This window comes from Ochotona princeps, chromosome 1 (assembly GCF_030435755.1).
Source record: "Ochotona princeps isolate mOchPri1 chromosome 1, mOchPri1.hap1, whole genome shotgun sequence".
Classification (NCBI taxonomy): Eukaryota; Metazoa; Chordata; class Mammalia; order Lagomorpha; family Ochotonidae; genus Ochotona; species Ochotona princeps.
This window is the reverse complement of record NC_080832.1, coordinates 127,059,464-127,072,107: the sequence shown is the minus strand read 5'-3', so window position 1 is coordinate 127,072,107 and position 12,644 is coordinate 127,059,464. Positions and strand designations below refer to the sequence as shown.

Here is a 12,644-nt window from a genome sequence, read left to right as displayed (position 1 = left end):
GAAAACACATGGGTTTTTTTCCTAAAATATCACAGAAAATGTGTGTATGGAAATACAACCCATGGATTTCAAATAGTTTCTGTACCAATTGAAGCATCTTTTAATGCTATTTTCCACAAACTTCTAAAAAAGAGGTTTATTTATTTTTATTAGGTAAATTTACAGAGGGAAGGCAGGACAGAAAAAGATCTTTCATTTACTGGTTCACTCCCCAAACAGCCACAATGACTGGAGCTGAGCTGATCAGAAGCAAGGAACCAGGAGCTTCTTCCAGATCTAATATGTGGATGCAGGGGCCCAAGGACTAGGGCCATCCTCTGCTGTTTCACCAGATCATATGCAGAGAGGCGGATCAGAGTAGAGCGGCTGGGACATGTACCAGTGCCAATATGAAATCTCAGTGCTTGCAATTAGAGCATTATTGAAGATTATCCAATTGAGTCATTGCACCGTCTCCCCCATAAACCTTCTGAAGTGACCTCTATAAACAGGTGGCTAGACCAGGTTCTAGTAACCATCTCAAGCTGCCTAAGTGGGATGGTCCCACATTCCCAATGCTATGTGAGAGTAAAATGTTCACAAAACACGAAGTACAGAATCCTAACACACCCAGCCCTGCACAGTTATTCCTTGCTTTGTGGTATCTTCAGTAAAACTCATACAGCATTTTCCAATAAACTCAAGAATCAAATAAATAAAAAGGCTGTGATGTGTAGTGTGTTATTAATTATCCAACTATCAGCTAGCCTCAGGCTTTGCCAAGTGATCCAGAGAAATTACAGAGTAAGGGCTGGTGCTGTGACACAGTGGGTTAGGCAGCCACCAGTGATACTGACATTCCATGTGAGTACCGTTGAGTCCTGGTACTCCAATCCAGCTCCTTGCAAATGCACCTGAGAGAGCAGCGGAAGATGGCCCAAGTGCTTGAACCACTGTACTCTAGTGGGAGACCTAGATGGAGTTCCAGGCTCCTGGCTTCACCCTTGTCCAGCCTTGGAGTTTATTCTGGCTGCACCTAAGGAGTGAACCAATGAATGAAAGATCTCTTTCTCTCTCATACTCGTTCAAATAAATAAGTCAATAGGTCTTTTGAAAATTATAAAAGCAAAACCAGAAAAGATTGAAAAACAATCATGGAACAAACTTCTGTCCAAATGTGAAGAGCAGATAATAGGACTAGGAAAGGCGTGCTCTCTAGCACTCTTAGCTAACATCTGGCCAATACTGTAAGCTGATATAGGATACAGATCAGGGGCCAGTACCCTAATCCTCTACCTGTGGCATCAGCACCCCAGGTGAGTACCAGTTCCAGTCCCACCTGGTCTACTTGAATCCAGCTCCCTGCTTATGACCTGGGAACAGAGAGGAGGATGGTTCAAATCCCTGGTTCACTGCACCCAAGTGGGAGACGCAGAGGAAGCTCCTGGCTCCTGGCTTCTGATTGGCTCAGTTTTGGCCACTGCAGCCATTTGCAGAGTGAACCCAGTCATTGGAAGATCTTCTCCTTTCTTGTCCGTCTCTCTTTTTCTCTGTAAAGTTTGCCTTTCAAATAAAAATAAGTAAATCTTGAGAAAAATATAAAAGACACAGAGTCAGTGCTTAAAACGGATTCCTCATTCTCCAGTTCAGCAGAAAGAGGCCTTGGAGCTGGCCCCTAAAAGACATAAAGAGCAGGCAGCCACACACAAAGAACAGTAATGAGAAAGAATCACAGCTTGCTGGACCTACACCACCAAGCTACCTGTGCGATCTCTTCCGTTTTCCTCAGCTTCTCTTCCCAGGTCACCGTCAGCTCTTTTATCAGTTTCTCGGATTCTTCGAGCTTCTCCTTCAGCTCAGGGGCCTTCATGGCCTTTAAAATGAAACCAGAGACATCTTACTTGTAGAATTTCCCCCAATAGGCTGGACAATCCCTCCTTGTCCATCTTTATCCTATCAGGTGCTTGACAGGAAACAATGAAGTCAGGTGCTGCCAGACGGGTTTCAGACCTTTAGTAATCAAATGAAGCATCAGAGACTTGGCTGCTCGCATTAACAGCATCATCTCATCTGTCACACAATTTCTATGCAACGACCCAGAAGAAGCTACAGTTCACCTCTGAAATGCCACAGCAGATGGAGTTTTCATGAAGACAGAGGTCTACACACACACACCACCACGACCACCACTACCAGATATGCTTTAGGGTTATACTAATCTATCAGCAAAAGCTAAGATTCTCCCACTTATTTAAAAATTTGCTTTAGGGGCCTTAGGCTACTTTTTTCCTTGCTGAAGGTCACAGATTTAGTATACTTAGTATTCACTCAGAAGCAGGTATCTGCTTAAAAGGGCAGTGGCTTCCCTTCAAGTTAGATCAGAATAACTAAGGGTATCTATATGGACATCTGCAGCTTAACAGTTTGGGTGAAGGTTTGCTTGGGACCAAGGCAGAGCAGATGTGCTCTGACATCCTGTAGTAGTGAGATGAGTCCCTTACAATAACATCCTAGAAACAACAGACATTAGAGGATGGAGAAGCAGCTGAAATGGTGATAATGCAGAAGCTAGAAGCCAGCCGGTGAACCCGAGGCCCCCACTTTTAATGGAGCCTGAGAGTGACATTTAGTGCAGGGCCCAGGAAGACATTGGAGAAACTTCATGGTGGATACATGGGTCTTCTGTTCTTTCCTTTGGCTGATACTGTTCCAGCATCTGACCCAAGATGGTGACAGTGAAGATGCAAATTTAAAGCCAGAAATAAGTAAGCTGACAATCTACTTATAAACCAATTGCAGAACCACTTCATTTTCATGTTAGAATCATGACTCCTGTCAAAGTTTATCAGCATCTGTTGGGTGTTTTGCTATTCTCTTGACATCAATAAAAATAAAGCATAGTTGATGAGCTCAACGCAAATTTCATAATTATGTCAAAACCAAATGATGACAACATTTCTTGAGCATGTGCTTTGTGTGAGGCCTTGTGCTAAGGTCTTCCTAGTTTCAAGATTAGGGATAAAACAACACAGCTTCCTACAGTGTTAGACTCTAAAACCTAGATGTGAAGATACGTAAATAATCAGTTATAATGAAACACCAAGCCTACCATTTAACAGCCTATTCAGATCCCTGAATCTTGCTTCTTTTCTGTTTAGTCCATTGATTACTTTTTGATTTACTATGTGGATGGGTAAAAAGTATTTAATAGTACCTGGATCAATAACAGATGGCTATAACTTTTATTGTTCATAGTTCCCTCCCAATTCAACTGGGGTCAGAAGAGAGAGGTCTGAAGAAATGTGAACTTACGCCTGTCAGTCCGCACTCACAGCCTGGCCTCTGGAAGTTTAGAACATGAACAATGGCATGTGGCTTCATCTTAGCTCTTTTACTTACTCTAACAGCACCACCTCACCCAGCCATCTGCAAAAAGCAACACCTGCTTGCAAGAGTATGTGATCATTAATGTTTGAAGGGATGGTAACAATGAAATTTTTTTTTTCTGCTTCCCACCAGGAGATGCTGTAAATGTAAAAGTAAAAGGAGATTTCCAAATTAGTCTTAATGACTGCTTAATCCTTGCTCATGCAAACTGCAGGACTGAACAATGGGGGGAGGACTTCCAAGTGAATTCCTGGTAAGCTGCCAGCTCCCGTGGAAACATGGCCCACAATGCCACTGAGAGCAACATGCTTGGTTCTTAGGATTTCACCCTGGAAGTTCAAGAGCTAACTGACTTACTGAAACAGAGAGTCATTTGCTTTCTAGACTGTAGGTTGCCAGGACAGAAGTCTTGCATTACTTATATGGGTCACCACAGTGCTTAGTCTCCAACGCATGCCAACACAGCGTGAAACGTTCACTCACTCTCAGACAACCTAAAACTGCAAGCCGGTACACCTTTTGCCATCAAGTACGCAAACCGTGGACTTGGCCACACAAGAGAGGCACCAGGTGGACTGACCTCAGCCTGGGAGAGCTGCTCTTTCAGCTTCTCTACTTCCTCCCGCAGCTCTCGGATGACTTTTGCGTTGGGGTCCTCATTCACAACAGCATGGTTCACGATCCTTTTGGCCCGATCTGCATATCGTAATGTGGACAGTGTTTCTTCATAGTTGTCCGCTGCTGGGCTGATGGTGGCTATCATAGAGGTCTGGCTGTTGCCCCCCAAATTGTCCTGTAAAGTATTTCAAAGAGCATCTCAGGAAGCCAAAGGATAAAGTGAAATAAACACAAGCATGTGGCATTGTTCTCTATGAGAAAAACCTGATGTGGAAGTGGGTTTGTACCTCCCATGTAACTTGATGACAAGATGTGAGGTGGCCCCTTTATGTTCACCAGGATGAAGAAAGCCTGTTGAACAGCATCACAATGGGAGCAAGCAACAGAAAAGAGGTCTCATCCTGTGGTCTTAGGAAGTAAGATGTGAGGCAGTTCTTGTGCAAATGTCTTTTAGCTCATTTGTCTACAGCTGCCAATGTTTAGTTGGAAAAGACTCCAGAGCAATGAATTACCTTAAGAAGCCAAGTGAGGACTGAATCCCGATAAGGCACAAACTTGTTTTTACCCTTGCCAGCCGCCTGGTCAGCCAGGGAGGATATAACCAACCCCAGGGTTGTAAGTGATCTGCCAAGACAGAACGGAAGAATGATTCTTACAGAATGCTTTTTTTATTTTCATAAAACAATCATCACTCTAGGTAACAAGAATTAAATATGCAGAATAAGGCCCTAAAGTTGATATAAGCAAGTCTCCATTAGTTTGCCAAGAAACTGCAAGAAAGAGAAACAAAAAAGTAACTGCATTAATTTAAAGGAATGAATTTGGATTCCTTGTAAGTATCTATTGTGCTCAACTGCAGGACCCATGAAATACATTTAAAAGACCACACTAGATTATTTTAATTTACTGCAAATATTATGGTTAAAAGTCTGAACCATTTACTCTCTAGTTCTAACTTACATCCTTCTGGCCCGATTTTGTTTCTCAAAAAAATCTTGTAACCTACAGAGTATCCCTCTGCTACATATTGTGAGGCATGTCCTGCTCATCTGCTCGAAGCTGGCAAGTTTATTTTAATGTAGTTATTATCAGTTGTACAAAAATAAAGAACTGTGCAAGTAGAGGGCAACACATGGGTAGTTCAACCTTTGAGCTCGAAGTGCACTGGCATCACCCACGAGGCTCTCATGGGCAGCCCTACCCCAGGCCTGCTGACTCAGGGCAGTGAATTCATCCTGGGGTGACTCATGGGCAGATGGCATTGTGAGGAGCCCTGGCCCAATGACTCCCAAGTGACTCATACATTTAGGCCAGGCCCTGGGGCCACAGCAACATTCTCATTAGGGCACTGCTAGAAATGGCAAGTTCTCAGGCTACACTCCAGATCTACTGAATGAGAGATCTACAGTGGAATCTCTGGTTGAGGCTAGCAAGTTCTCTTGGTGGCTGAGACACACATTCTGCCCACTGGAGACAGGGGCAGCCTAAAAACCACAGACTGTGCCATGGAGAAGAGAAGGGCATCCTCTTGTGTCACAGTTGAGTACCTGTTGACTTTTCCCAAGCAAGTCAAGTGGATCCGGATCTACCTGGCCCTTACTGGTTTCACAGGACCGAGAGGAATGTGACAAAGAGAAAGGGCTTTCTAAGTGATTTAAAAGGTGAAAAGGTACTGCTTATTGATACAATAAGAAGGGGGCACAGACAGCAGGTGAAAGGCTAGGTAGCATTTCCTGAATGTAGATTTCCATCAAGCTAAAAGTATATTTTCCACAAAGGAGACTCACTGAACAGTTATTGAAATACAAACCAAATCCCAGAGGCAGAAAATAAACCACAGTTTTAACACCTCACAGCCATTCCCACAAAATGGCATGGATATGTTCATCATACTTGACAGATATAAAATGCTAAACAAGTCTAAACCAGGAGAAATGAAGGCATATGTCCATACAAAAATTTGTACATGAATTCTCCCACTTGGGATTCCCAAAAAACAAAATGTAGCAGCAAACCAAAAGCCCATCAATTGATGAAGGGATACATGTTCCCACCATGGAATATTATTTTGCCATAAAAGGGAATGAAGTTTTGATACATGCTTGAATGAATAAACCCTGACAAATTATTCTAAGTCAAGCAAGCCAAACACAAAAGGTCACTGCCTTGGGCCGAGCAGTGTCTCCCCCAAGTTCCCCAAAGAAGCTTACAGTGACTCATAGATGGAATCAGTTAAGATGATGTTTACAAGAGAACCCAGGGCCCAAATTCAATAACCTTCCCTTGTGGGAAGGTCATGTGAAGGTGGAGTCAGAGATGAGAACTGCCCATTTCCAACCCACGAAACATCAAGATGACCACACCCCCAGAAGGACAAACTGCTGGTCCCAGGATTTTGGATTCCTGATCTACAGAATCATAGCAAAATAAATGCCTGTTGTCTTAAACCATTCAGTTTATAATAAATTGGCATGGTAGCATCAGCAAATCCACAAGACCCATATTATACAGGTGCATTTATATGGAATATTTACAATAGGCAAATCTGTAGAGCTTGAGGCAGACTGTCCAGGGCTGTAAGAAAGAAGGGGAGGACTTGGGCACAAAGTTTCTTATGGGTAGGAAGAGAATGTTTCAAATTCAGGGTGTGGTAGTGGGCAAATAACCGAGAAATTGCAGGTGACCTGTGTGAATTCCAGACAAGAAGAAGTTCACTACAAGGTAAAAATCCCCAAAACCCAAAACCAACTTTTCTCTTTTAACAGAGAATATAGGAAAAATCTTTAAAAACATTTTGCATCTGCTGAAAGAAAGTTTCTGTTGGAAACAATTCTTTGAATGGAAACTGCAGCCTTACAATGTAAGAGCAGGGCTCAGCCTCTCCTCTGTGCCCATTAACCCTTGGCCTGTCCTTTATCAAAAGGAATTCAGTGAATAGAGAGCGTTGGGCAGCTGGTCTGCTACAGTTCTAATCACTGAACTAAAAAACCCCAATAAGTCAAACTTTATTGTGCAGTACTGTCTGGAGGGCTTTGTATAGGGAAATTCTGGAGAAAGTAATCATCACTTAGACGTAACCTCTCCAGACGGGCTGAAGCCCACCTGACCATTATACATTGCCCAAAGAGCACAGCATCATTGGTCAAAGGAAGGTCCTGAGCACCACGAGCCAAGCAGGAATTTGGACTTGAGCTGATTACGTACCTCTTGGTCCCAATTCTGTAAGAACTGTCACCCCAACTTCTCAGGGAGCCTGGGAACTAATCATTTACTGTCGAGCTTCTTGCTCTACACTTTGCATTAAATACCTACTTTCTTCCACCACCCCAATGTCATGACTGGCTTTCTGTGCATCAGAGAATAGACCCAGTTTTGGGAGTTCCATAACAATAGCTCCAATGAGTTCGGGGGTCAGTAGAAGCAAGAATCATCACAGATACTTTATTATTCAAGAGTAGCAGGAACTACTAAATTAATATAAAGGGGCTAGCACCATGGAGCAGTGGGTTTGTTTGTTGCCTGCCATACCAACAACCCACACTGGAATGTTGGTTTGAGTCCTCTTCTGACCCAGCTCCTTACTTCTGTAGAGGAGGGTGGCCCAAGTATTTGGGCCTCTGTCACTTATATGGGAGACCTAGACGGAGTTTCTGGCTACTGCATTCATCCTGACTAATCTGTCTTGGGCCAGTCTAATTCACAGTACTTCCCTCACCTGCTTGTCCTAAAGGATGCATGGAGGATGGATCTTTTTTCTGTCCTCTTCCCTTGGCACGCCATATAGGTGTCAGCAGCAGGAGGTGGAGCTATGCAGGTACAACAGCAATTCAACTCCCGTTTTCTCATGTACTTTGGTTAGTTATAAATTCATCAGAGAAACAGATCGTAAACAGAAGCCACTCCCTTTTACCTAATAGTATGCACACAATCAAAACAATAATTCTCAACTTCTTACAATCTGCTTGGCACAAAAAAAAAAAAACATTTGGGGGTGAGTGGGACTTCATGACCTGGCCCCTGGTGATGGGCAGTCCACGGCACTCCTACCTCATAGGTTGAACCTGCAGCAATGATCCAGGGGCTGCTAAGTCCATAAAACATGAAGTGCAATGTCTGAAAGTTGGACAACAGGTCATGCATTTTAATGGCCAGTTTATTCCTAGGGAATGTAAAAATGTAATAAGATGACTAACCACCATTCCTTCTGGCACTGTCTCCTCAAAGTTGACTGAACAGAAGTGGGGTACTGGGCTTGGGAATGACATTTGGAGACAGCTGTGTGTTAAGACAGAGAACTTGATCAAACAGAAAGCAGGGGCAGGCAAAGTCATATATACAGAGAGGAGGAAAGACAGAGAGGAAGATCTTCCATCTGATGATTCAGTCCACAAGTGACTACAATGGCTGGAGCTGAGCCAATCCAAAGCCAGGAGCCAGGAGCTTCCTCCAGGTCTCCCACGTGGGTGTAGGGTCCCAAGGCTTTGGGCCGTCCTCGACTGCTTTGCCAGGCCACAAGCAGGCAGAGAGCTAGATGGGAAGTGGAGCTGCTTGGATTAGAACCGGTACCCATATGGGATCCTGGAGTGTTCAAGGAGAGGACTTTAGCTGCTAGGCTACTGTGCCGGGCCCCTCCTTTTAAAAAATATATATTTTTTATTTTTTTAAAAATTTATTTATTTATATTGGAAAAGCAGATTTACAGAGAGGAGGAAGAAAGAAACACCTTCCACCTGCTGGTTCACTTTTCAAATGGCTGAGCTGGTCCAAAGCCTGAGCCAAGAGCCTCATCTGGGTCTCTCTTGCGGGTGCAGGGTCCCAAGGCTTTGGTCTGTCGTGGACTGCTTTTCTAGGCCACAAGCAGGGAGCTGGATGGGAACTGGGATTGCCAGGATTAGAACTGGTGCCCACATGGCATCCCAGTGCATGCAAGGTGAGGACTTTAGCCATTAGGCTACTGCACCACACCCCTGGGAAGCAATATCTTAAGCTAAAGTCTCTACTCTCCAAACTTCTGTGTGGCTTGTAATAGCCCTAGGAACACAGGGCAGGCCAAGGAGAGAGAGGTACATATTACTAGGTAGAGCTTCCAAAAAAGCTCTAGTTCTCCTAATCAAAAACAAACAAACAAACAAAACACCAGACGTGCAGCTCACAGAAGCTCACAGTTCTCTGCCTTTCCTTGTTTCCCTGAGCTTCTAGTTTGGACCACAGATGTGGTCCTGGAATGGTAGGGACATGTGGAGATGAGCAAGAAAAGGCGGTAGGGCTGTGTGACTTCCAACCTTCTGCACTTCCCTCTGTACACCTTGTTTCATGAGAAGAGTGAGGCCCCATCTCACATAACTGCTCTCTGTTGCACTGAAGGAACTAGCTAAAATAGGATGAAATAGGTGGATTTGAATTTAGCTTTTCTAGTAAGCTCCCACTTCTCTTATGAATAAGCAGAAATAAAAAGAGGAAATGATGGGTGTGAATTATGGAGGAAGGACAGTACCATTACATGAACAGAAAGAAAGCAGCTGAACCTATGTATGTGACTTCCTTACCCATTGTTTTCCAGTGGTTAATGTCAACTCAGTGTTCATCTAATGAGTATATATCCTTCCTAAACTCATTCTCATGTTACTTGTGCTAACAGTTGCAAAAGCAGTTTCTCCTGAATGCTTGTTCTCAAGATTTCAGTGTCACAGAATTCTGCCATCAAATTATTGTCTTCGGCAGCTAGTTCAAAGTCCTTGGAAGCCACGCTTGCCCCCTCTATGTAATCCCTTCTGCCTACCTGTAAGTCAAATGAAGCTCACCTATCATCACCTGGAACTGGAGTGTGGAAGCCGTGGGAGGGGGTGTACTGAGCATGGGAGGTGTGGGAGGGGGTGTACTGAGCATGGGAGGCGTGGGAGGGTGTGTACTGAGTTGTTGGATAACTACTCCCCTCTTGAGTCCCCATAAAAGCCCATGATGGGGGAAGGGCTCTTTCTTGGTCACGTGCTTCTCTCACTCTCATGCTCTGATGCTAGGCGCCCCCAGGACCAACTTGTTCTCTGGCTTCCCACGGACAGACTCCGAGGACAAAGGTAGCCCCTGAACATGGCTCATGTTTGTATTCCTCACCTGAGCTAGTCAGTGAAGATGCAAATGCTAAGATGTTTTGTATTTTTAATTTGCATACTTTGAATTCCAGGAGAGGTGAGGCCTAGCATTAACAGAATGTGAGCAGAAAAGCCAGGAAAAGGTGCATGTGTGCAGTTTTGCAAATGTGTCCAGCTTGCCCACCTGCACGTCTCTTAGGATAATTTCTATTATCGAGGAAGCTGAGACAGAGGTCTTCAGCTTAAGGGACTGATCTCACAGTGATGACCATTTGCTTCAATTCAGACTGGGTTGCCACTGTGGTTTTTCCTTGCTAATTGCCGTGATCTCCAGATGAATGGTGCTTAGCCACTTGCAGCTAGTAATAAGGGAAGTGTAATAATTAGGACTCCAAATGTGCTGGTGGGTCCTTGGTAATGGAACTCTAGGAACTCTAGCTTGCCGTTGCCAAGCTTGACTCATAAAGACTCCTTAGACCATCCTGTTTTTGAGTCTGGCATGATCGCTCTCACACCCTGCAACAAAATCAGTCCAGGGAATGAAGACTTAGTTATATAGGATTCATTCCGCCAAGACCTCTGAGGTTTTGGAACTGTAAACCTGCAAAGGAAGGATTTATACTTAATCTTTTCCAGAACTGTTTGTCTTTGGATCCTTTTCCTCCCAGGGAAACATGCAGAACTTAGTATTTGCACAAATACTTACATAAAGTTTGGGGGTCTCCTTGTCACAGTTCCCAAAGCATGTGTCCCAAGGAAAAGATTTTACTGTCTTTTCCAGGTTAACTGCTAATTGCAACGACATCTGTCCAGGTGTTCATTCACCTGCTTGGTCCCTGGCATATGTAAATCATAAATTACCAAGATTTCTCATGCTAAATAATGGACAGATGTTGATCACTTCTATTCTCAAAACAAATTCATCTTTGGTGATGGAAGGAATATCCATTTACAGAGAGGTTTCCTACTGTTACCAGATATTTATTTATTTATGTGAGAGGCGCAGTAAGAGAGAGGAATGGATCTTCCATCCACTGGTTCACTCATCACATGATACCAACTGTCAGGGCTAGGCCAGGACAATTTAGCGGCGAGGAACTCCATCTAGGTCTTCCACACGGGAGGCAGGAACCCAAGTACTTGGGCTCTCATCCATTGCTTCGCTAGGTTCTGTAGCAGAGAGCTGGACTGGAAATCAAGCAGCTGTAACTTGAACTAGTTTGATAATCAGATGCCAACACTGCCAAATGGCGGTTTAATCCACTGTGTTGTAACGTCGGTGCTAAAGTGAGGTTTCTGAGAAGAAATTAAGACTAATGGAAAATACTCAAGAACAGCGAGGGACTGAGTCATATGGGATATTAGAAATACTATGCTTATAAGTTGTTATATTATACTAAATTACACAACAGAATCCTAGAAGAAAATCATATGATTACTCCTAAAGCAACTATTTGGAAGAACCCATTTGTGGACTTTTGCTGTTAACCACAGCAACAGAAGTGAAAATGAGATGGGGAAGGACATTCACAAGATGAACACTGTTTGCATTTGGTGATCAGCCATGGCTGAGAATACAGCAAAACCATTCTTGACATCTAGGGGGCCTTGGAGACTGCTCCGAGACCTGGAGAAGCTGAAGATGCCAGCCCAGGGGAGTGGAAAGGCTTCTGTGTGCCACCTCCATCCCACACACGGGGCAGCAGCCCAGGGCTGTGCCACAGGTGGCCTCTCTTTGTAAGCGCTGAACATGCCTTGGCAGCACAGCTACATGGCAATTTAACTCTGCAAACGGAGGGAATAACGTGCGCTTTAAGGCTCTTAAGAGCTGCAGCTCCTAAATCCGTAGCCCATTAAGGGGACACTGACTGTCTGCATGAAATCCTTGACAGCTCTGCTTAAGAGGATTATCAATGCTGCATTCATAGAAGCACATCTCAGGGGCAGAGGGATCCCAGGACACACGGCAAGGGTTGCCTAAGCCTGAGTGTGCAACTGAGAACTGATCTTTTAAAAGACCGCTTATTTATTTATTTGAGGGCACAGTGTCAGTGAGCGGAGGGAGAGGGGAGAGGGAGGAAGGGAAGGAGGACAGGAGGGGAAAAGAGGGGAAGAGGGGAGAGAGGGAAAGAGGTGGGGAAGGGAAAGGGAGAGGACAGGAGAAGAGAGGGGGAGGGGAATGAAGGGGGGGATGAAAGGAGGGGAGGGAAGAGAAGAGGGGAAGAGAGGATAGAGGCATTGCTTCAGTCCCGAAATGTTCAAGCCCAGGACTAAACCAGTTGAAAGCCAGGAGCCAGGAACTCCATCTGGGTCTCTTATATGGAGCAGGGATCCATGTACTTGCTGCCACCCCAGGTGGATTAAAAGGAAGTTGAATCAGAAAATGGAGGCAGAAAATTTGCTTCTAGAAGGTACTGTGAGACGTGGGCATCCCAAGCAGAAGTTTAAACCACTGCACCATAGCACTCACTCTGTTTTTTCTTCCCCTTAAATTATAGAGTCTTTTTCCTTCCATCTTCCCTCGCTCCCTCCCTTCCTTCCTCTGAAAGACAGACATAGATCGGTCTGCTG

The 12,644-nt window shown here is 44.4% G+C and overlaps 1 protein-coding gene across 3 annotated transcripts in view; it reads right to left on the bottom strand.

The window, feature by feature from the left end:
* The window catches only part of KIF13A (kinesin family member 13A), a 207,417-nt gene that overhangs the window by 55,012 nt on the left and 139,761 nt on the right, over window positions 1–12,644 (bottom strand). For all 3 annotated transcript variants that reach the window (XM_058667693.1, XM_058667698.1, XM_058667703.1), the window contains exons 10-12: window positions 4,497–4,608; window positions 3,947–4,159; window positions 1,742–1,852 (exon numbers count right to left, since the gene is read on the bottom strand). In XM_058667693.1, coding sequence (XP_058523676.1) covers window positions 1,742–1,852; window positions 3,947–4,159; window positions 4,497–4,608 — 436 coding nt within the window. The remainder of the gene's footprint in view (window positions 1–1,741; window positions 1,853–3,946; window positions 4,160–4,496; window positions 4,609–12,644) is intronic.